We start from the raw sequence: 25,059 nt of genomic DNA on the forward strand, positions 1-25,059 counted from the left end.
ACTTTATGAGATGTCTTTTGGGAAAGGCCGTACATACAGCACTTGAGGACAGTAAGACACTGAAAAGTGAGGAAGAGGAATAATTATGTTAGTTACATGTACTTTAGTGTGTAATGGAGTAGTTCTGTCAAAACAATGAGTGGAGTCCTGTTCCTTTTGATGAACAATGGATAAAACAAAAGACTGCAGATGCTGATGATCTGAAACAAATAGAAAAATTGCCGGAGAAACTCGGCACATCTGGCAGTATCTGTGAGGAGAGAACAGAGTAAGCCTTTCAAGCCCAGTGCTTCTTCATCGTAACTGATAAAGAGTAAGCAGACTTGACACGTTAGCCAACTTCCTCCCCAGGAATGCTTTCAAACCTGCTGAGTTTCACCAGCAATTTCTATATTTGTAACTAATGTGGATTCCTTTTGGGCAATTGCTCATTTCACCACCCACCATGGATTTAATCTTTGGCCCTTGGTTCAAAATGGTTTAATTGTGTTGCACAATTTATCCACTAGGTCAATCTAAGCCTTTTGACTTGTGAGAAACTGAACCATGAGGGCCACAGATACACTCACATAGTGTCTTTAGTGTAATAAAGCATCCCAGGGCAGTTTACAGGGACATTATAAAACAAATTCACCTGTAAAATTACGGCCATGCTTTATGAACTTGTGTGTATCACAACTCATGAAGACTCATTGATCACTGTTTTTTTTTCCGCACAATTTGTCCTTGGATGTGAACAGGGCCAGGACTCACTCCCTGTCCCTACTTATTCTTGAGAAGCTGACAATAAGCCACTTTCCTTGAACTGTTGAAACTCGTTTTGTGTAACTACAATCCCAGTGCTTCTTCAGTGTAGCGGGATTGGCTTGCGAGGCCCTTTCAGAGGAATGTTAAAGAGTTAGCCATGTTGCAGTAGACCCTGTGGTCACAAGTATCATGGACAAGATAAGGGATGGTGGAGTTTCTCCGCTGAAAAAACGTGAGTTGAACTTTTATGACAATCCAGTAGTTTTCTGATAATCAGCCATCAGGATACATGAACACGCGCTAGCAGCAAAATATCAGCTTTTCCCCACCTCAATGTGCTTGGACAAAGAAGGTCATCAATTTAACGGGGACAACGTGGCCATCCTAGCTCAAGCCAAACACAGACATGCCCATGAATTCCTAAAGGCCTGGTTTTCAACTCATATGCAATCTACACACTTGTAGAATTGGACCCCATTTACAAACCCATGCAAAAAAGAACCAGAAGTGACACAACCCAACTTAACAAACCCGATCATATAAATACCAAGCGGAGTAGAACAACATTGCTTCATTGGAGGCCTCACTGATGGTACTACCTAGCATGGTGACGAAATGTCTGTATGATAACCAGCTAGCTCGGCGAGCAAGCCAACAACCTTTCCCAGTAATGATTGTGAACAGCACCATTTTATTCTGAATGTATTGTTTAGTAAGAGTAAGAAATGTAATATTAAAGAGGATGCAGTTACCTTGAACACCTCAGCCACTCCACCCTCCCAACACATACATATACACACACACACACACACACACACACACACAGTTGGGACCAATAATAATTAAGTGCAATAAATGGTTTCTTGGGAGTGGTAATGTGTTGCAGCTTTTAACTGTTGCGGTCTTCCTGTGATCTTTATACTTTTTCGATGGGAGAAGGAAGTTGCTTTCGTGAAACGCAAAGGGTTAACGACAGAAGCAAACCTCATGTCTCTCTCTAACCCAGAGCTCAAGTTAAGTGTGGTTTAATGAAAAACCCTAGGATAGGGTTTAGGAGGTGGTCCCATCCACTTCTATTACAGAGAGTGCCTCTTCGAATGGAATTGAATATCCTCTTAATGGTCATTTAGTTCTCCTGAGCTCTATAAAATTATCAGATAGCAATGAAAAGGCACTGATTGAATTTATACATGTTACTTTATGAGCCCTCTTTTGGGACAAGCTATACATACTGCAATTGAGGACAGTAAGACCCTGAAAAGCGAGAAGGGGAGAATTATATTAGTTGTCTGTACCTTAGAGAGTAATGGAGTAATTCTGTCTGAGCAGTGAGTGGAAGCCCAGCCTCTCTTCAAGAATAATGCAATTCAATGTGGATGCCTTGGTTATTTATCCTGCGATGTTGCAAATGGGTTATTCAAACATATTCTTAAAGGGTCACACTCTTGATGATAAAGAACTGTTTGGCCTTTGTGTAATCTCTGTGTAAACATACCAGCTGAGATAGAAATGATGATAATTATGTTAAAAATGGCACGCAGCTGTTCTTGCCTTTCTGCTGCAAGACTGAGAGACGATAGGTTTGTATTGAAAGTTAAGTGGCTTGAGCTTCAAGACAAATATTAGCTCTTAAAAGTGACCATGTATGTGATGTGAGAATTCTACAAATTTACCAAGAATTTCATCCTGGGCAGTAAGGCCTGTTATAACCCTCATCCAATTGAATGTCAGGGTAAGGATAACCTGATTCCACCTCATTTGGTAATCATCGACTGAACCCACACACAGGAAGATAGGAAGGAACTAGATCTCATCTTGCTCGTTCCTGTACATTTCTGGTGTAGCTGTGTGATAGTGATAATAATGGCATTGTCAACTGTTGGCAACAGTCAACCCCTTTGTCATCTTCTCAAACACCTCATGAAAGAATCAGACAATGGCAACGAAACTCCAGCAATGGAGAGCTGCAGGAGCCATAGTTCACAATCAATCGATCAATCAATCCATTTATTTTGTGTTCTTTTCAGTGTAGGACCAAATTATACTTCGTCATTTTTTTTCCATTGAAACGAAAAGTCTCTCAAGTTTTCTTTCAAAGGGTTATGGGTCAGCTGTCTGCAAAAGCTGGATGATACAAAATCTACAAATATTTTTAAGGAAAAGGTAACTGGATTCTCGATGACCAAGGCGATGAAAGACTATCGGGAATCTGCAAGAATGCAGAGGTGAGGTTAAAATGAAGATCTTTGGGATGACAGAGAGGTTTGAATTACTGAGTGGCCTACTGTTTTCCCTCGTTCGTATGTTTCTAGTGTGCGGGTCTAGCCAACTTAAAATAAGAAGCAGAATCTCATGTTGCCTCTCAGGTTGCTATGTGCACGAAGAATGGTTACTTGAGTTTACAAACAATATGACTGGACAATGCAGCCAGCTAAAGGTAGCACCTTCAGCGACAGGAGCAAAGAGGAAATGAACAGAGAGTGGAAAACAGACTTGTCAATGAGAGACACGAAATTTTAGGTGGATTCTGAAGTGTCAAACTTCAAAATCAGCCACTGTTCATGCTGTACTAATGGCATTTTACAGAGGGATTAATTTTTAAATCCTTAAGATTGACTGTGCCATGAATCTGCTATGTTATTTCCACCAGTAATACCATACATCCAGCGGAAAACTGAGCCACTAATTGTGGGCATCATTCTTGTAAATCAGCCAAGGGTAAAGTGAGATGTGCAACGCAGTTTTATTGTTGAATAATTCAGCTTGAGTGACTGAGCAGAAAATCCCAGCTTACTCCATGATTTTGCCTCTGAGACATTGTTTTTGTGTAAGGCCCCAAGGGCTGGTGTGGCTCTGTGAATTTTATGGTCTCGGATGTAGATGTTGGAGGAAGAGCATAAAAGTAGCCTTAGACTTGGCATCTAATATTACCAGTGGATGGTAAAATACTTCTGACTGTAGTAATCATTAGCCACACAAAAACTTGGCAGTCTGTGAGCAGACCCTGCTGCACAGAGTGTTGGTGAACCATTTCAGCAATAACACATCGACTGGCCTGATGTTTGTAGACTCTGCCAATGCAAAACTGCACCCTGCAGAGTACAAGGCCACAGCTTGGGCTCACATTTGGTGCCAACTTGGTTGATGGTAGTTTAAGAAGCAAGCAGGCTTTTGGGAATCAGATGGGCGCCATTCCTACTGCTAATTGCCATACAATGACTTTTGATGGAAAGGAGCAAATACAGAGATGTCCAGTGACTGGTCTGTCTTAACATTTCGAAAGTTAAGACGTGATCTGACCAAAGTCTTCAGTACATTAACAGGAAAGGACAGGGTAGCTAAAAATAAGCTCGTTCCACTGATTATGTAGAACTCGGGGAGCATAGCGTAAACATTAGGGCCATGCTTTTGAGGAGAGATGTTAGAAAGCACTTCTACACAGAAAAAGTGGTAGAGGTTTGGAACTGTCTTCCACCAGCAGCCAGATTAGTTGTTATTGCTAAATCCAGTTTAGACACTGTTCTGTTAAATTATTAAGAGACTTGGGCCAAAGGCAGGCTTATGGAGTTAGGCTACAGACCAGCCATGATCTCACTGAATGGCAGATCAGACATGACGGGCTGAGTGGCCTACTTGTGCTCCTATGGGGAGAATAGTGTATGCACTGTCACTAAGTTTGTGGGTGCTATAAAAATGGGTGGGAAGGCATGTATTGAGGATGATACGGAGAGACTGCAGAGCATTATAGACAGGTTAAGTGAGTGGACGGAAACTTGGCAGATGGAATATAGCGTGAGGGAATCTGAGATTCTGCACTTTGCAGGAAGAATAAAGGACTTGAATATTGTCAATTTAAACAAAGGAAGATTGCAGAAAGCTGTAGCACACAAGGATGTGGGGATCCTTGTGCTGAGTCACAAAATGTCAGTATCCAAATTCAGTGGGTAATAGCAAAGGCAAATGGAATGTTGGCCTTTATTTCAAAGAAATGGGTTCTAAAAATAGGGATGTCTTACGCATGCAAGGCATTAGTCAGATCACACTTAGAGTACTGTGAGCAGTTATGGTCCCCTGATCAAAGGAAAGACGTATTGTGGGCGGGTGAATGTTTACGAAGCTGAATTTGGTGGGACTTACAAGGAAAGTTGTTTGAGCCTGTGTTTGTGATAATGGGAACTGCAGATGCTGGAGAATCCAAGATAATGAAATGTGAGGCTGGATGAACACAGCAGGCCAAGCAGCATCTCAGGAGCACAAAAGCTGACGTTTCGGGCCTAGACCCTTCATCAGAGAGGGGGATGGGGTGAGGGTTCTGGAATAAATAGGGAGAGAAGGGGAGGCGGACCGAAGATGGAGAGAAAAGAAGATAGGTGGAGAGGAGAGTATAGGCGGGGAGGTAGGGAGGGGATAGGTCAGTCCAGGGAAGACGGAAAGGTCAAGGAGGTGGGATGAGGTTAGTAGGTAGGAGATGGAGGTGCGGCTTGGGGTGGGAGGAAGGAATGGGTGAGAGGAAGAAGAGGTTAGGGAGGCAGAGACAGGTTGGACTGGTTTTGGGATGCAGTGGGTGGAGGGGAAGAGTTGGGCTGGTTGTGTGGTGCGGTGGGGGGAGGGGATGAACTGGGCTGGTTTTGGGATGCGGTGGGGGAAGGGGAGATTTTGAAGCTGGTAAAGTCGACATTGACACCTTTGGGCTGCAGGGTTCCCAAGTGGAATATGAGTTGCTGTTCCTGCAACCTTTGGGTGGCATCATTGTAGCACTGCAGGAGGCCCATGATGGACATGTCATCTAAAGAATGGGAGGGCGAGTGGAAATGGTTTGCGACTGAGAGGTGCAGTTGTTTATTGTGAACCGAGCGGAGGTGTTCTGCCCTTATTGAAACAATTCTCAGTGGTCAAAACTGTTTCCTGTGTCCCTTCTTCAGGTGTCCTAAACCGATCTAGTCAATACAGGAAAGCCATTTCCTGGTTTGACAGGAAGAGTCTCTTATAATTAACAAAATGTACTTTACTGCACCACAGAAACTGGTTACAGACCCAGCTGAAACGATGGTCATTGTTACAGAGATTATGACGAGAACCAGATGTTCGATCTGGCACTTGCGGGATCCTAACTTGTTATGTCCATGTGACTTTATCAGAGTTGATAGTACTTTATGGGTCTCCCTAGCATTAACCCTTTCAGACCCACAAACAATATTTGCCACATTGGTATTTGCGGGAGCTGGCTGTGTACGGAATGGCTTGGCACACTTCCTATGTTACAGCAGCGTCTGCACTTCCAAATGTATGCCGTTGGTTGCAAAGAGCTTTAAGGTGTCTTGATGTCAAATGCCATGCTTTCTTGCAATTGTCAGACATGAACTGGCTTCAAAAAGGCACAAACTGCCCAGGGTACACACTTGATGTAGGCAATTAAAAGTTTCAAATTCTCCATGTTCCCTTACAGGAAGGACAGAAATGTTTGTTATATCCTGTGTGCCACTTTTTGAGGTGGTTCCACACAAAATATTTGAACCCAGCGTTACTCTTATTTCGTCATCTTTGAGACCTTCAAAAAAGTTATATTTCCACAAAGAGCCCTTGTGGATAAAAGATGGTCCAACTGCCAGTGCAAGCCTTCATCAAAGACTATAAGCAGTTTTTAACTTGCATCAGTGTTTGTAAAATCTCCTCAAAAGGAATGGGGGGGATATTTTAATTCACCTCATGCCCCTATCCAGGATAAATGGTGCATGGAAGGGCTAAAAAAAACACAATGAAAAGATACATCCAGGACACGGCTGCAAATTAAATGATTGCAATCTCACCCCTTATTGCCACAGTCCAAGTTATGCAGACTCAATTAATAGACGCCATGTTAACCGAAACATACCTCCCCATCCGCTCAGAAAAAGATACTGTAGCTGATGCCATTGAAGTTGATGGGGTGCCCACACTAAATGTATTTTTTAATATTTTATGAAGACTGCATGGGAAGGTGTTGATATTGGGGGCTCCAGTAGCAGAAAGCAGAAGTAAGGACTGTTTCTGAGTGCTAACTAGCTCCTGCAGGGAGACATAGAGAGAGAGAGAGAGAGGGAAGGAGATGGGGTTCCGTGATGAGAAAGCCAAGTCAAGGGTAGGAGGCAGGTTTTCCACCCAACTGCAGTCAGTCAACGGACTCTTTAAGTGTGGAGCTGTATGAACACAGCAGGCCAAGCAGCATCTTAGGAGCACAAAAGCTGACATTTTGGGCCTAGACCCTTCATCAGAAAATGTTTTCTGATGAAGGGTCTAGGCCCGAAACGTCGGCTTTTATGCTCCTAAGATGCTGCTTGGCCTGCTATGTTCATCCAGCCCCACACTTTGTTATCTCGGATTCTCCAGCACCTGCAGTTCCCATTATCTCTAAGTGTGGTGGGTCAGTCCAAACATCGTCCAGCTTAGAAGGATACACAGGGAAGCTGAGCCAATGGAAGGGGGTGTCAGTACACACCCTGCTGTATAATTCAGATACAGACTCAGCAGGTAGGCCACCATCTACTGAAGAACTCCTCCTTCAGCTACTCTGTGGTTGATTTTCCTGCTCCCAGGCAGGCAGTGGGAGCTTCTGGAACAGCCTGCTGTGATGACTCCACCTGCACCAGCCTGTCTCTGAGAGGGAGCGTCTAAACTGGGGTCTGTTGCCTGCAGGAACCTGGAGGCAGGCCAGCTGATTGCGGTGGTCTGCCTTTACATCGGACTTCAATGAACTCGTTTGACTACCCTGCCACGTGTGGCTAGCCCCGGACCTCCCTCTGCACGTACACTCCAGAGGCAGACGGAGCAGAGAATCGAGTCCTTCAGCTGGGAGGGATACCATTTGCTTCCTTCTGTCTCTGATCAGGTCCCAGTTAGACCCAAAAATCCAGTCAAAAGTGAACAAGAGTATTCCAGCCCTCAGAACTGGAGGGTCTCAAATCCATAAGCATTCACCGACTCCGGCTTTGCAGCGTAATAACTTGTGACTGAGTCAGTTTGTGGTTTCCTGTACAACCGGGAAGTTTACAATTCTCGGGAAGCCTTGCAAGTTTAAGAAAAGCAGTCTGCAAAATAACTGGTCACTGGATGCGACATCTTTGATGGAAATTGTTTCCTGGGAGGCTGTGCTGAAACATTTATGGGAGCAAAGTTAAGGACTATATTTCCAAAACAGCCACATCTGGGAATTCTCCTCATCACACTATGCTGTCTGCATACAGATTTCTTTACAAATACAGACTCACTAGCCAACACAGCTAGGGAAGGGGTTGGAGTTAGCTTGTATTAATAGATGCGATAGGGTGTAAAGTGCACAAATTAACTCATAACTCATTAAGAGCTGCGCTAAAGAGACGCAAGACACTAGCTCACAGAAATTGTTGAAAGATCGTATTTTTTACACTTCAACACGATTTTTAAAGGAAGTCTATTATTTCATTTTCTCTCTTTCCAGCTTACTTCTCTGGCCAGGCACACGGGGTGGTCATCTGGCTCTCTTTGCAATGTCCCCATTTGGCAATTTAGTTTAGCAACTGGTTCCACTTTAAGCCTCCAAGTTCATGCATGCAGATCTTTGAAGGTGCAAGGTAGTTCTGGGAGATTAGCTAATTAGTAAAGTACCTGATGTGTGAGCTTTGTAAGTAAAGCTGTTGAGCACAGAAGCGGGGACTTTATGCTGAACTTTCATGAGGTTCTGGCTATGCCAATGGAGCATTGCGACCAATTCTCGTTCCCACAATTTTGCAAAAAATGTGAGGGAACATAGAGTCCAGTCCTCAGCTCGCCAGTGCCCTTTCCTCCTCCTTACTTTCCTTCCTCCCATCTCTTTTATTTCCCCTACCCCTGTCCAACTTTTAACTTTATCCCTGCCTGAGGAAAGAAGTTGGGTCATGACCACAAACGTGTGGGCTGTGTACCGCTGCAGCGGTCTGGAGTGACAGCGGCAGATCGAGCGCGGGCCAGAATTGGCAGCGGATTGGCTAATTTGGCAGTGAGAGCAATCCAGTGAGGCAGTGGTGGCCTGGGTTCCTCTTGGCCCCCAATTCCTGGTGATTGATGATCAATTTGGCAGCAGGAGTGTGCATTTCTCCACTCCTGGGTGCCCTGGCACTGGGAGCGGCGGTGTTGGCAGTGGTGTGGTTCCTCTGGCCAGGGCTAATGTCTGGCCTGGACTACAGGCTGTAACTGGGCCTATGGGCCTGCACTGTGACTGAGTGTACTGTGCACATTTATGGAGATGGGGCTTTAGCTTTGGAGATCTGGACTTTTATTTTCCTTTACCTTTTGACTGTTAAATGTTTAATTCTGGTTTTGTAACCAAGACAGCACCAGGAAATAGGGACTAAGTGCATTTTTCACTGTCCTCATGTGTTCCTATACTTAGTAAATGTGACAATAAAATCTAAATCTAAACCATAGAGATGTACAACATAGAAACACACCCTTTGATCCAACGCATCAATAAAATATATGAAAAAGGTCTAGTCCCACTTACCAGCATTTGGCCTATATCCTCTAACCTCTCCGATTCCCTCACCCATCCAAATGCCTTTCAATTAATAGTTCAGCTACAGTGTTAGGTTGGAGAAGCTGGGGTTAATCTCCATGGAGCAAAGGAGACGAAGAGGCGATTGGGTGGAGATGATCAAAATCATGCCAGGTTGAGGTAAAGGGAAGCTGTTCCCTTCACCTGATGGCACAAAGGTTATATTGTGCAGAATTAATGTTTCAGGCGATAGGTTCAAGTGGTATACTTGGAAGAACACTTCACAAAGCGAGTGTTGAGGCAGTGGGACCAGAGACGATTGATCATTTCAAGTAGCCAATTAATGAGAGACAGAGTGGCAGGGCTTTGTAGTTAGATTATGGAATGGGAATGGCCAGATGGAGCGAGTTGTCCCGGTTCGGTGGGCCTCCTTAGATGCCATGATGACTTTATAACATTGATTGGCATCAAGTCATGGAGTCTCCTGAGGACCTTGTGTAAATGGCAAACAGAACATGGATCTGGAAGTCGCACCCCCATTTCGAACAGATTTAGTAGGGGAGGGAGGTGCAGGCCCTGACACATATGACTGATACTCAAACCCTGCAGGGCACTTGATTTCACCTCTGAGTTCAAACAGGCTGTAACTCACTGTACCAAAGGTCTTCAACCAAAGTGGGAGTTACAATGTCTTAGAGTAGTTACAAGTGCTGGTGAAGGGCAGATTAGGTCAGTAGACACGTCAAGCTGTGAAGTTATTTCAATTCCCAACCCTTTTTAAACATAGGCTGCTTATCAGTGGATTTGAAAAACATTTGTTCTAATGTTACAATAGCTGTTGACATTACCTCAAAGGCTATCATTATGTCACTATCGTTCTGTAATCTATCATTATCGTAGCAGGAGATTCCAAGTACACATTTTGAGTGACAGCCCTACAAGTTTATTACAGGGCTTGCTATCTTACTGGGATTCTCAACATAAGAAGAGCCTATAATGGATTAAGTACTTGATGGAATTTAAATGTTTGGATTGGGCTTTAACTAATGGGAGAGTTTTTTTGTTCAACAGCACAATTACAGCACAATATAACAGCAATGGCTTTGTAGAAATGAAGCCTTTTCTTCTTCTGAACACAACTTCAGGTCTGCCCATGTTCCTTATTTGCTAATCATTTCTTCACTTGCTTAAAATATCCATTTCCCATTGCAGATTCTTTGTAACTGTTTCAGAACAATTCTAGGAAAAAAAAATAACATTTGGGATGAGGATGTCATTAACAATGCAAACATTTATTTCCTGCAACCTGGGCTGGTGGGGACTACTTACGATAAAGGGTGGCTTGTTTAGGATGGAGAGGAGGAGGAATTTCCTCTGTGAGTTTTCAGTCTTTAGAGCTCACTTCCACAGAGCACATGGATGCTGGGCCAGTGAATATACTTGAAGTTGAGTCAGACAGAGTTTTGATTAACAAGGGTTGTGGTGAAAGGGAAGAAAGTGGGATTACAGCTAAAATCAGATCAGCCATTGTGTTATCAAAGGTGAAAGGCTCGATGGGCTGAATGGTTTCCTCCTGTTACTTGTGATCTCATGATCGTAGGGAGTTGCTGGACTGGAGCTGTAGACTGTTGACTTAGATTTTTGGGGCCTGTGTTGGATCGTCTCCCCTGAAGGACGTGTTTGGATTACATGGTAAAGTAGAAGGTTGGAGGATACCCATTGAGGAGCTTGTTTGGACCTTATCACTGACTATAAAATTGAGGGAAGACTGGACACTCCTGGATTCCTGGGACTAAAATGCCACACGAGTCTGAGAAGGTGGCGCCACTCCGACTTGTAACCGGACAGTGAGACACCAGTGAGTGACACAAACGATCTAGCATCGCTTGGGGCAACAAGAACAAGAAAAGTGTTTGTGAAACTAGTATTTTTGTCCTTCTAGCCCTGCCTCCACAGCTGTAATGTAACCGCTGTCTGCGATTCTCAGCCGTGATTGCTCGCTGCTGGACAGCTCTTGCCAGTCCTTGACTAGGTGTTCTTGTGCATCAGTCAATGAAAGCAAGCATGCAGGTACAGCAGGTAGTGAAGAAAGCTAATAGCATGCTGGCCTTCATCACAAGAGGAATTGAGTACAGGAGCAAAGAGGTCCTTCTGCAGCTGTACAGGGCCCTGATGAGACCACACCTGGAGTATTGTGTGCAGTTTTGGTCTCCCAATTTGAGGAAGGACGTTCTTGCTATTGAGGGAGTGCAGTGTAGGTTCACAAGGTCAATTCCCGGAATGGCGGGACTATCATATGTTGAAAGGTTGGAGCGACTGGGCTTGTATACTCTTGAGTTTAGAAGGATGAGAGGGGATCTGATTGAAACATATAAGATTATTAAGGGATTGGACACTGTGGAGGCAGGAAGCATGTTTCCGCTGATGGGTGAGTCCAGGACCAAAGGACACAGTTTAAAAATAAGGGGTAGGCCATTTAGAACAGAGTTGGGGAGAAACTTCTTCACCCAGAGTGTGGTGGATATATGGAATGCTCTACCCCAGAAGGCAGTGGAGGCCAACTCTCTGGATGCTTTCAAGAAAGAGATAGAACTCTTAAAGATAGTGGAATCAAGGGTTATGGGGATAAGGCAGGAACAGGACACTGATTGTGGATGATCAGCCATGATCATAATGAATGGTGGTGCTGGCTCGAAGGGCCGAATGGCCTACTCCAGCACCTATTGTCTATTGTCTATTGTCTATTGACAATCACCAACAAAGCCTTTGTTTCGCCTATGAAGCACAGAAACAGATTTGGCTCAGCCTATTGTTGGAGCAGTGCTACTGTGCTGCCCGAGTTTCTGTACTGTGGAGACGCTGCACCGTCAGAGCGGTCTCATTGTGCGACCAAGCAAGCAGAAATGAGGACAGTGCTTGAAGTTCGACTGAAAATTCAACTTACTGCCAAAGGAGATGGTGCCACAGTGGGTGATCTCAGTGGCCCGGCATCTCAGGCTAGAGTTTTGAGGGTAATAAAATGTGAGGCTGGATGAACACAGCAGGCCAAGCAGCATCTTAGGAGCACAAAAGCTGACGTTTCGGGCCTAGACCCTTCATCAGAGAGGGGGATGGCGAGAGGGAACTGGAATAAATAGGGACAGAGGGGGAGGCGGACCGAAGATGGAGACCAAAGAAGATAGGTGGAGAGAGTATAGGTGGGGAGGTAGGGAGGGGATAGGTCAGTCCAGGGAAGACGGACAGGTCAAGGAGGTGGGATGAGGTTAGTAGGTAGCTGGGGGTGCGGCTTGGGGTGGGAGGAAGGGATGGGTGAGAGGAAGAACCGGTTAGGGAGGCAGAGACAGGTTGGACTGGTTTTGGGATGCAGTGGGTCGGGGGGAAGAGCTGGGCTGGTTGTGTGGTGCAGTGGGGGGAGGGGACGAACTGGGCTGGTTTAGGGATGCAGTTGGGGAAGGGGAGATTTTGAAACTGGTGAAGTCCACATTGATACCATTAGGCTGCAGGGTTCCCAGGCAGAATATGAGTTGCTGTTCAGATTTAGATCCAGTTGGAGGGGCTAGCAATGGTTAGGGAGAGGTAGTATGGCTTTGCGCAAGGGAAATCGTGTCTCACAAACCTGACTGAGTCTTTTCAGGATGTAGCGAAAAGATTGATAAGGGCAGAGTGGTAGACAATGTTTACTTTGACTTTAGCAAAGTTTTTGACAAGATTCGCACGGTAGACTAATTAGATGGTAAAATTAGATCACGTGGGATTCAGGGTGAGCTTGCCAATTGGGTACAAAATTGGCTTAACAGCAAAAGACACGTGTTCAGACACGTGACCAACGATGTTCCACAGGAATCGGTATTGGGTCCATTTTTGTTTGTAATTTATATAAATGATTTGGATGAGAATTTTGGAGGTATGGCTGGTTTATTTTGCAGATGACACCAAAATTAATAGTATAGTGGACAGCGAAGAAGGCTATCCAAGATTACAAAGAGATCTTGATCAATTGTGGTAATGGGCTGAGGTGTGACAGTTGGAGGTTCATTTGGATAAATGTGAGGTATTGCTTTTTGGTGAAACAAACAAGGGGCGGAGTTGTAGGGCCCTGGGCAGTGTTGTCAAACAGAGAGACCTAAGGGTTTAGGTACACAATTCTTTGAAGTTTCCTTCACATATAGATAGGGTGGTTAAGAGGTGTTTAGCACACTTACCTTCATTGCTCAGACCTTTGAGTGTAGGATTTGGGACATCATTTTGAGGTTCTACAGGGCACTGTGTACAGTTCTGGTCACCCAGTTGTATAAAGTATATGATTAAATGGAGAGGGTCCTTCAAAGATTGACCAGGATGTTGTCAGGAATGGAGAGTTTGTGTTGCTAAAATAGGCTGGATCATATTTTCTCTGGAGTTTAGGAGGTTGAGGGGTGACCTTCTGGATGTTTATAAAGTCATGAAGGGTATGGATAAGGTGAGTAGCAAATATCTTTCCTGAAGGTGGGGAAGTTCAAAACTAGGAGGCATGTTTTTAAGGTGAGTGGAGCAAGATTTATAAAGGGAAAACCTTTTTACACAGAGTGATTCTTGCATGGAATGAGCTGCCAGAGGAAATGGTGGATGCAGGTACAGTTACAATGTTTAAAGGACATTTGGATAAGTACATGAGTAGAAAAGGTTTGGAGGGATATGGGCAAAAGGCAGGCAGGTGGGACTAGTTTAATTTGGGAACGTGGTCGGCGTGGATTAGTTTGACTGAGGGGTTAGTTTCCAAGCTGTATGACTCTAATACTAAATAACATACAGGAGCTAAGCATTCAGCCATGAGGTTTAACCTTCAGCCGGTGGGAATCAGAAGCTTTTGGTCACAGCTGAATTATTTTAAGCATATTATAAACCAAAATGATAGATGTCTCGAAGTTACTTTGCACTGAGTACAACATCCAGCAGATTTTGACCTTGCCTCATCTCTCCTGATATTAGTAAGCTGGGCACTGAAAGTGGTTCCGGTGGATTGGCAGAGCTGCCACAGTGCAGAACTTAGCAGAATGGTCATTTACAGAGTCAGGTAGTCCAGTGGAGTTTAGCTGAACCCCAGACAGTTTCTGAATGACAGAAGCTTCACCCCCTGAAAAAGCACATAGTATATTTTGCTAAGTTAGAATGCTACCAGAAACTCTTTGGGAACAGATTACTTTGTAAATTTTTAATTTCTATACTTCTGGGACTTTTCCAACAGCTTTGCTAAATCTCATTCCAGATCTCGGTTAGAGACCTTATAAAAGGTAGGCCAATTCAGAGACTGGGTACGAATGGCAGCGTTCCTTCCTCAAAGGACATAATTGAACCAGTTGTGTTTTTACAATAATTCAATAGCCTCATAGTCACTAACACCAGCTTCATAACTCCAAATGTACTTGATTAATTAGGTTGAAGCCCACAAGCCTTTGCAATGGGATTTGGGCTCACGTCTCTTGTGTTAGTTTCGGTGTTTGGATTACTGATGCAGTAAAACAGTCACGGCTTATTTTCACTTAATTGTCCCCTCTCACACCTTAACATGCACTGTTACAGACTGCAACATCTATTCACCAGCTTGTCTCCCTTACATCTCTCTTCAGGGCAACAACTTTGAGGTGGCGGGGGGAGGAATGGTGGGTGGCTGCGGCTTGGAGTGGTGGAGGGGTGGGGCGCAGGTTGCTTTGCGTGCGACATTTATCTGTACTTCATACCTCATTCCTTCTCCTTTAGCCCTAGTCATGTTGCTGCTGTCTTTAGAAGGGTCTCTTATGGTGCCATGGTTGTGTTCTTATCTCTGAGCCAGGAGGCCCAGGTTCAAGCCCCATGTGCTCTAGAGGCATGTAATAACATCTCTGTAAGGGTTGATCAGAAAATATCTGAATGAAGAGTCAGAGATATGTTGCCAACAAGACAAAATAGAGCAGAAAGGAAGTTGCAGAGAGTACATAAGGGTGCTGCTGAGGGTTACAGATAAGTTAAATGAATGGGCAGAGATCTGTCAAAAGGTGTACAATGTGTGAAATTTTGGGGCAGTACGGTGGCTCAGTGGTTAGCACTGCTGCCTCACAGTGTCAGGGACCCGGGTTCAATCCCACCCTTGGGCGACTGTCTGTGTGGAGTTTGCACATTCTCCCCGTGTCTGTGTGGGTTTCCTCTGGGTGCTCCGGTTTTCTCCCACAGTCCAAAAATGTGCAGGTTGGGTCGGAATGGCCATGGGAAATTGCCCGTAGTGTCTAGGGTGGGAAATGCAGGAATAGGGTAGGTGGCAGGTCTGGGTGGGATGCTCTTCGGCAGGTCGGCATGGATGCAATGGGCCGAATAGCCTGCTTCCACACTGTAGGAATTCTGTGAGTGATTATTCATTTGTTCTTGAGATGTGCGCATGACTAGCGAGTCATTTACCTTGCTGACCCTCGAAGATAATAGTACACCCTATTTTCATACCACTGTCGTGGGTTGATAAAACTGTGTGGCCTTCTCTATCAGTCAGAGTCAGTCAGTCATATGAGAGACTGGCGCCACATAAAGACTAGACCAGAGCAGGCAAGGACACCACTGAGCTGATAATGACCATCCAAAAACGTCATGGTCACTTTTATCAGTACTGTTTTTGAAACTCCAGAATGTAAATCCCAGAGTGGGATTTGAACTTATGTCTATGGATCAGCAGCCCAAAGGCGTGGGCAGACTATCACCCAATCTGTCTGTGTGTCCAGGTCAAGGGCTGTGTCTCTCAGAAACAACTTCGGGACAGATTTAAATTGAAGGGATGACCAAGTGTGTGACACTCATTCATTCACTGCTCCTGCTTTCTATCCTGTTACAGATCATGAACAATAGCTAGCACAACAAATGCAGACCATGGCTCCAAGGAAACGGAATAGGCATGTGCTGGGATTCCTTTGCTGCTTCCAGAGCGCTGATCACCCAGAGATCACCTTCAAGGACAGCAGCGTGCCACTGCAGCTTCTGGAATTCTCTGTCCCAATCCCGCCTGCAGATGAACTCAACGCCAGGTTTGCAGAACTCGTTGTAAGTGCAAATGAGTTTTATGAGGAATCAAACTTGGCTGTTGTGTTTTTCCTCTTAACTCCCAGGTTTGGTCTGTTGAAGAAACACTGCTGTTTTTCAGTACTCCTTGTAGACATGCCCATCATTGTCCATATGTAGGAATAGGAGTCGTGTTAAGGTGATGGATGGAAAACTGATTAAGCATGTTGCCTTGCCGTGGGTCATGTTAATCTCCTTGACTGGTGCTACAGATGCACTCATACAGCAGATATTCCACCATAGTCAGGTAAAAGCAAAGCATTGCAGATGGTGGAGATCCGAAACAGTGTTTGAGAATCTCAACTGGCCTGGCAGAGCAAGAAAAACCAGAGCTAATGTTTCAAGTCCACTGTGAACTGTGTTCCAAAAAAAGAGTTGAGCGCCCTGGAATCATGAATGCGGCTCGTCACAGATGCAGCTAGACCTGCACGGTTTCTCCAACACTTTCTGTTTTTTGCTTCCAAAAGACTCCTGACTTGTGCCTTGCAGGTGCTGGAGAGGTTCCGGGGCGTCAGGGAGTGAATCCCTCCCTGGATAATGCCCTTTCTTGTTACCTGCAGCAAGCAAAGCTTGCCCCATTGAGTATCTGGTCCATTAAAATCCACAGGATGGTGGAGGATTCCACAGAAAGTGGCAGTCTTTCATTGAACTTAGAGCCGTAGAATTTGACAGTACAGAAGGAGGCCATTCAACCCATTGTTGTTGTATTAGCTCCTGAAAGAGCTACACAGCTTGTCCCATTCTCCAGCCCCTTTAAATTAATCCCTTTTAAATATATATACAGCTTTCTTTTGAAATATCGTGTTGGAATCTGCCTCCACCACTCTCCCAGGTGGCCCATTCCAAATCCTAGCCACTGTGAGTAATGAAGTTTCTCTCCTCAACCCCCTCCGAACTCCCTTGCTGACAATCTTGACTTTGTAAGCCTTAGTTACTGAAATACCAACAAATGGAAACAGAATATCCTTCTTTACCCTGTCAAAATTGTTTATAATTTTGAACACCTCAATGAAGTCACTGCTTAATCTTCTCTGCTCAGTTTGTCTAATCTTTCCTTATATCTAGAATCCCTCCTTCCTGGTTTCATTCTAGTGAATCTCCTTTGCATTATCCCCAAGGCTGTAACATCTTTTCTGAAATAAGGCACCCACAAATGAACACATTTCTCCAAATGTGTCCTGAACAATAATTTGCAGAGATTTAGCATCACTTCCTTGCTTTTTTATACTCTTATGCCTCTATTTGTAAACCCAGGGATCCCAGAATTCACTATTTTCCTCGCTTGGAATCATGTGCAAACATAGAGAATTTGCTCTTAACACACATTTCCAGATTGTTCATATAAATCAGAAAAAGCAATGTTCCCAACACTGATCCTGGGGAAAACCACTTCCAATTTGTCTGAGAAATCCCCATCTATAATCTCTGTTTCCGAACTTTTGGCCAATTTCTCATCCATGCTGCCAGGGACCCATCAATCACAAATGTTTCTAATTGCAAATTTCTAACCAATTTGCTAACCAATCTGCTGTGTGGCACCATTTCAAATGTTTTCTGAAAGCCCAAATATACAACGTCCACAGCACTACACTCCTCTGCCTGTGTCACCTTTTCAAAGAAAGGTCTTTCCCCCAGGGTAGGGGAGCCCAAAACTAGACGGGTATAGGTTTAAGATGAGAGGGGAAAGATTTGAAAAGGACCTGAAGCACAGCTTTTTCACGCAGAGGATGGAGCATGTATGGAACGAGCTGCCAGAGGAAGTGGTGGAGGCTGGTACAATTAAAATGTATCTGGATGGGTGTATGAATAGGAAGGGTTGAGAGGGAAATGGGCCAAATGCTGGCAAATAGGACGAGATCAGATTGGAATGTGAGGACGAGTTTGACCAAAGGGTCTGCTGTATGACTCTATGACTCTATAACTCAACCAAATTTGTTAGACATGACCAGCTTTTAAGTGGGCAACTAGGCGTTAAGTGTCAAGGGGTTAGTTGATAAGGGAGAATATAAGACAACCATCATTTTAGCCTAACATGTGCTCTTTTTCACTTTGCCACAGTAGTCATGGGATATTGTTGAGGTCTGGGCATCTCCTCTCTCTATAACTGAAACCTTTATTGGAAGACCTCTAAGCTTATTAGTGAACTTTACATCAGGCCTAGAATGCTTTGCTGGGTATAGTTTCTTCCTTTCCACCCAGGACTTACATCACATAAGAACATTCACATTAGGAGCAGAGTTAGGCTCATTGGCACCTCTGGAATGCTATGCCATTCAATAAAATCACAGCTGATCTGTTTGTGTTCAGATTCCCATCAACCCTCGATTCTTTCATTTATCAAGAATCTACCTACCTCCGACTTAATATATTTAATGACCCAATCTCCATAACCTTATGAAGTGAGAAAACAAAAATCTCCTCACCTTTGTCCTGACAATCTCCTCAGCTTTTAAGTAGTTTCCTCTGTTTTTGGACTGACCCACAAGAGGAAACTCATTTTCACAGCTATCTTAAGACTTTTGAGGATCATATATGCTTCAATCAAGTGACCTTTGATAGTCAGAGACTTTTCCCAGGGCGGAAATGACTATTATGAGGGGGCATAATTTTAAGGTGATTGGAAGAAGGTCTGCAGAGATGTCAGGTTCTTCACACAGAGAGTGGTGGGCATGTGGAATGCACTGCTGGCAGTGGGAGTGGAGTCAGATAGTTGAGATTTTTAAGTGGCTCTTGGATAGGCACATGGAGGATAGTAAAATGTAGGGTATTCAGGGCAGATCAACCTTAGTAGAATAATAGATCGTCAGAATATCATGGGCTGAAGGGCCTGTACTGTGCTGTGCTGTTCGATGTTCTATGTTCTTTCACTCTACTAAGTCCCAATGGAAACAAGCACAGCCGAGCTAACCAATTCGCATAAGATAACGCACTCATTCCAGAAATCTCCTCACCAGCTAATTTCAGAGATGGCAAGAACTGCAGATGCTGGAGTCAGAGATAACACAGTGTGGAGCTGGAAGAACACAGCAGGCCAGGCAGCATCAGGAAAGTTGACATTTCATGTCGGGACCCTTCTTCAGAAATCTTTTTCTGATTTTTCTGAGGAAGGGTCCCGACCCAAAACATCAGCTTCCCTGCTCCTTTGATGCTGCCTGGCCTGCTGTGTTCATCCAGATACACATTTCTTGAAGTCACTGCGTGTGGAATTACCATAGCTAGGTGGTTGTTTTTGACTGGCACAGATTCGATGGGCCGAAGGGCCTTTTTGTGTATTGGAGAATATTTTGATTGTACAATGGTCGGAATCAGAGTCACACAGAAGGGATTCTGTGCCACGTGGCTGAGGAATTGATGCAAAGGCAATTTTGATGAGAAGCTGCCATATCAAGGTATCCAACATTAACAACAACAGCCTGCATTTATATAATACCACTTAATGTAATAAAACATCCCTCCAGGCACTTCATGGATGCACAGTCAGATAAACTATTGACACCTAATCAAAGAAGGAAACATCTGCATCAATCACCAAAACGTTTGGTCAGAGAAGTTGGTGTTAAAGGACATCAAAGGAGGAGAGGGAGAGAGGGAGGGGGAGAGAGAGAGAGAGGAAGGGCACATACAGATTTGAGCACCTAGGCAGCAGCTGATAGTCGCCAATCATGAGAAATGGAGACCCTCGACGTTAGAGAATAGAGGAAAGTGGGCCCTCGATGGGTGGCAGAAGTGGTAGAACTGGGGGAGGGGAGTGAGGTTGTGCGAAGGTGGTGATCAGAGCTTAAAAGATGAGGTGGTAGTGTCCCAGAAACCAATGCAGATCCTTGAGCAATGGGTGAGAGAGAGATTTAGTGCAAGTTAAAATATGGGAAGCAGAGAATTCCAAGCCAACGCATGTCATGTGCAGCCCTGCTGCTGCCTTTCTCCCGTTGTTTGTTTATGCTGTTTCTTGTTCAAATCAACTCCCTGAGAGTCTGGCATCAGTAGAAGAGTTTGGAACACTGACACTCTGGGGAGGCTTCACATGTAAAAGCTTGACAATAAACGGAAACAGACAATGCTGAATGTTGAAGGTCAGTGCTCCAGTGATTTGCTGAAAAGAAAACCCTCATTCTTTCAGAATCAAATTTGTCAGATGACACAACTGCATCCTTGGAGAAGATTAATTTTGTAAAGAGGGAGGGAATTCTTTTGACGATGATGACTTACACTGGGTTACAGTTCCACTGGCACTGACCCCAACTGAGCAATTTGTCTTCAATCATATTTTACAGTATTTTGCAGATTAATTACACTTTCTGACTTGCATTGACTCCCATTGTAAGCAAAAGCACAATGAAGACATTTTTATCCATGCTTTCAAATCCTTTCATACCAGGGCCACTTTCCTGTCTCTCCTACGACCCTTCAAGGGAGTTAAACTCTTCTAATTGAGGCCTTGTGAAACTCCAAATTTGATCACTTCACCAAAGACACCCATATCTGCAATGATCTCCCAGAAAGAATTCAGTACTCTCCTTTTTTCCATCATTAGAACACAGCCTAAAATCTTCTACTTGGATTATGCATCTGCCCAAGTAGAATCTTGTGTGACCAATGTCAAATTTTGTTTGATGTTGTCCCCATTCAACATGTTGAGGTTTTACATGACATTCAAAGGTGCTCTATGAAAGCAAGTTATTGATGCTGTTCTTAGAAATATTTCACTGTGGTGAGCATCACTGCTGAGCACAGTTTAGCCCCTGCTCAATAATCTATGATAATTGAGAGCACGGAGCCCCTTGCATGATTTTACCTATCTCCAGCCTGAAATCAGCATTAGCGCTTCTTGTAAGACAGTCCAGCTCCAAGCACAGGATCATAGGATTAGCAGAATGGTCAGGTAAGCGATGGATGGAATTTAATGAAGGAGGTGTGAGGTGATAAATTTGGCAGAACAGGTGGGGAAAGTCTCAATGATCGAGTTCCTAAAGAAGGGAAGGAAGGAACAGAGGTACCGAGGGTTGTGTGTGCGAGGATCGTTGAAGATAGCACGGCATGTTGAGATCTTGAGCTTCAAAAGTAGAGACATTGTGTACAGAAGGAGGGAAGGTTTTTGGGACCTGTGCAAAGCTCTTGGTCAAGTTTTGATGATAGTATTATTGCATCCATTTCTAGTCACCACACTTCAGGAAAGACCTGGATGTCCTTGAGATGGCGTAGAGCACAATTACCAGCACGTCTGCAGTGATGGGGTTTCCCTTAGAAAGTTAGGTTGGAAAGGTTAGGGGCATTTTCATAGATTATAGAATCTCTACACTGTGGAAACAGGGTCTTTGGTCCAACAAGTCCACACTGACCCATCGAGCATCCCACCCTGACCCATTCCCCTGTAAACCACCTAATCTGCACATCTGGGAAGACTATGGGCAATTTAGCCCAAGCAAGGGAGACTGAGGGGAGGTGCACAACATTTGGACAGGCTTGATAAGCAACATCTCTCCTCAGTAACTGTTTAGACAAGGAGAGGAGGGATACAGGTTTGAGGTTTTTTTTTGTGCACGAGGTGGTTGTTGTATGGCGATTTTGTGAGGTGCGGGGGAGCATGAGGAAAAACCTGTTGTATGCAGCAAACAGTCAAGACCTGGAATTGTCTCTACGGGTGGGAGAAAGGAAATTTGAGGACATAAACTAGCAGGGTTATGAGGATCAAGTGGCAGAGTGGGACTGACTTGATTGTTCCACAGTGAGCCGAGGTGGACTCAGTTCCTGAATCACTTCCTTCTGTGTTGTTCTGTCCGTGACTCTGCGAGCGTGTCGGCATGATTGGAAGCAGGAAAGATTTTATTGGTGCGGGTAATTGAAGCTAGGATCTCTCCCTCGTGTCTTGTCAAACAGTTCTCACAAAAACAGTTGATTTGTACATTACCACATGGTGTTTGAACAGGCTTGCTGCAGGCCAATTGGCTGTCTCATTTCCTACATTGTAAAAATAATTACAATTAAGCAAAAGAAATACTTTTATTGACTATAAAGCATCTTTGGGATGTTTGAAATTGGAGATATAATGTCATTTATGACATAGACCATACGGTCCATCAAGTTGTGCCTAGCATCATAGCTGCTACAGGGCCATAAGTTTATATAGGCTTTCCTGGCAAGCAGATGGGCCAAATCTTCGGCAAGTACCAATGGCTGAGATTCTCTGCCAATGCCAATATTTGAAAGCTGACATTTGTAATGTATATGGCAGTCACTGGATACATCAGTATCTCAACCCATCAAACAAAGTTTGCTGCTTCTGACATAAGGATGTTCAATAACAAGATTAAAGGAAATACCTTTGGGCCCAATTAGAGTCAAGTGTTGCATTTGCTAGGTTTTAGTTTACACAGCTGTTCATAGAAAGAGATAGCAAGAAGGAGAGGGATTCAGATACTGAGTGATTCAAGTGACCTGTGCTGTCCCAAATCCTCTTTCAGCAGCTTGTTACCACAACAAGGAAGACTGAGCACTTGCCAACAATTTAGTCAGGAGTCCCACTGGGTACTCTGATCTATCAGCCACATGTATGGCAATACTTTCCACCTCTTGTTCCTTCTGAGTTCCATTGTTCTGTTTTGCAAACTGTCCCTCCTTTCTTCATGTTCACTGTATAAACTCATTGCCCTGTTTCCTGTTCTAATCCACTTTGTAAGATGTCAAAAAGGAATTGACTTGAAAATATTTCCCATAAAAGCTGTGCCCTTATTTCTTGTGCTCTGTAAAAGCTTAAATCTTCTCCCTGCTTGGAAACTAAAGTTTGTGCACCCGACCTTCCCTTCCGAGCACTGAATTTTATGAACATAAAGTCTTTTATTCATTCATTGCCCATGGCAATTGCCTGCACCTGAAGAAGGTGATGCTGTATTCCACGAGGGTGGCTGATGGTGGTTACACCCTACAGTGCCCTAGGAAGGGTATTCCAGGATTTTAACCTGGTGAAACCCAGTGAACGGTGATATATTTCCTAGTCAGCATTGCTTGTGAATTGGAGGGAACTTGTAAGTTGCCTGTGTTCCCACGTATCTGCTGCCCTTCTCCTTCTGGATGGTAGTTGCAATGGTTCTGGACTGTACTATTGAAGGAACCTTGAGGAGTTGTTGCAGTTCATCTTGTGGGTGGTACACTCTGCTGCTTCTGAGCATTAGTGGAGGATGGATGAAAGTTGAACGTGTTAGATGGATTACAAACCATACAGACAGCTTTTCCCTGGAAGATGTCAACATCCTGAATGTTGTTGGAGCTACACACATCCAGGGAAGTGGAGGGTATTCCATCACACTCCTGAGTTTGTGCCTTGTAGATGATGGACAGGCTTTAGGGAGTCAGGAGGGGAGTTAGTCACCGCAGTATTCCTAGCCTCTGACCTGGTCTTGTAGTCACTGTGTTTATGTGGTGAGCCCAGTTTAGTTTATGGTCAATGATAATCCCCAGGATATTCAACTTGGGGTATTCAATGATGGAAATGCCACTGGAAGTCAGTGACTGTTGGATTTTCTGTTGTTGGACTTGGTCACTTGCCTGCATATGTGCGATGTGAAGGTTACCTGCCACTTATTACCCCAAGGCTTGAACCTTTTCCAGGTCTTGCCACATGCTGTGCTCATTCCCAGCACTCATCCAGACAAGTGGAGAGTATTTCATCACATTTATGAGTTGTCCCATGGAAATTCACAAAGATGCAGCCAGCTGTTTATGTTTGAGAGATTGAAACAGCAGCTGGCTCTCCAGAGGGGCCAATAAGTCAAAAACTATGCTGTTGCAATGATCTATTTGTTCACTTTTTATATAATTTGAATAGGGCCAACCATACCAGAAATCTAAATTATTTCACAGGATGAATCCAAGACAGACCCTCAACAGGTCTGCCCAATGGGAACTTGACTTCTTCCAGGCTCACCATCCAAATCACTCCCTCACAACCCTACATTAACAGCGGCCACTGATATAATATGAATGGAGTATACCTTTTGCCGGGAGTTGACAAGATTTTCTTACTTTTGCAGTTGCAAACATATTTCGCAGAATCATTTATGGTGCAGAAAGAGGCCACTCAGCCCATTGTGCCTGCCCTGGCTCTATTATCCAATGCTGCTCTGTTACCTGAGGCCAATCTTCTGCCTTTTCCCCAGATTCCTGCTCTCCATTACTATCCAAAAAAAGTCCACGGTCACTGAATTGAACTTCAAATTTTCTTTTATTCACAACATTTAACATTCAAGTTAGCTTGCTATTAATCTTATGCAACAACAATTCAGACAGAGCTTCTATTCAAGAAGTAGAAGATGTCAGAAATGCATCTGAAAGTGAAAAGGCAGTGCAATCATGGCTTGTACGCTGTTCACAGTGTTGATGATGTGTGCCCCCTGGCCAAATGGGCCGCAAAGTGCCAATGCCAACCCACAGGACTCCGCTCCATCATCCTGTTCTGAGGTGGACAGACTGACCGACTGGAGTTTTGTTTTAACAAAAAGGCATCAATTTATTTTGGCATTTTACAGCTGGCAGCATTGCAAAGAAACAAGGAGCTTTTAACTCCACATCCCGTAGGTGAGACTTGTACTCTTGTGGTTTTACAGGGAGACTGCACACCATACTGATGTGGGAAAAGGTGATGGCACATTAAGTGCGGACTGCTTGTTTTTTTTTCAAAAAGCGGTTCCTTTGAACATGGATTTCTTTTTGAATTCTCTTTTTTTCTCCAAACATATGTTTTCTCGCTTCATTTATTTCGCAGCCCCATGAAACTCACT

General features: G+C 44.2%; 1 protein-coding gene across 6 annotated transcripts in view; it reads left to right on the forward strand.

Moving 5' to 3' along the window:
* Positions 1–25,059, forward strand: part of daam2 (dishevelled associated activator of morphogenesis 2) — a 323,197-nt gene that overhangs the window by 111,571 nt on the left and 186,567 nt on the right. For all 6 annotated transcript variants that reach the window (XM_059645172.1, XM_059645173.1, XM_059645171.1 and 3 more), the window contains exon 2: positions 16,065–16,270. In XM_059645172.1, the coding sequence (XP_059501155.1) occupies positions 16,091–16,270 (180 nt within the window). In that variant the 5' untranslated portion in view covers positions 16,065–16,090. The remainder of the gene's footprint in view (positions 1–16,064; positions 16,271–25,059) is intronic.

This window comes from Stegostoma tigrinum, chromosome 4 (assembly GCF_030684315.1).
Source record: "Stegostoma tigrinum isolate sSteTig4 chromosome 4, sSteTig4.hap1, whole genome shotgun sequence".
Lineage (NCBI taxonomy): Eukaryota > Metazoa > Chordata > Chondrichthyes > Orectolobiformes > Stegostomatidae > Stegostoma > Stegostoma tigrinum.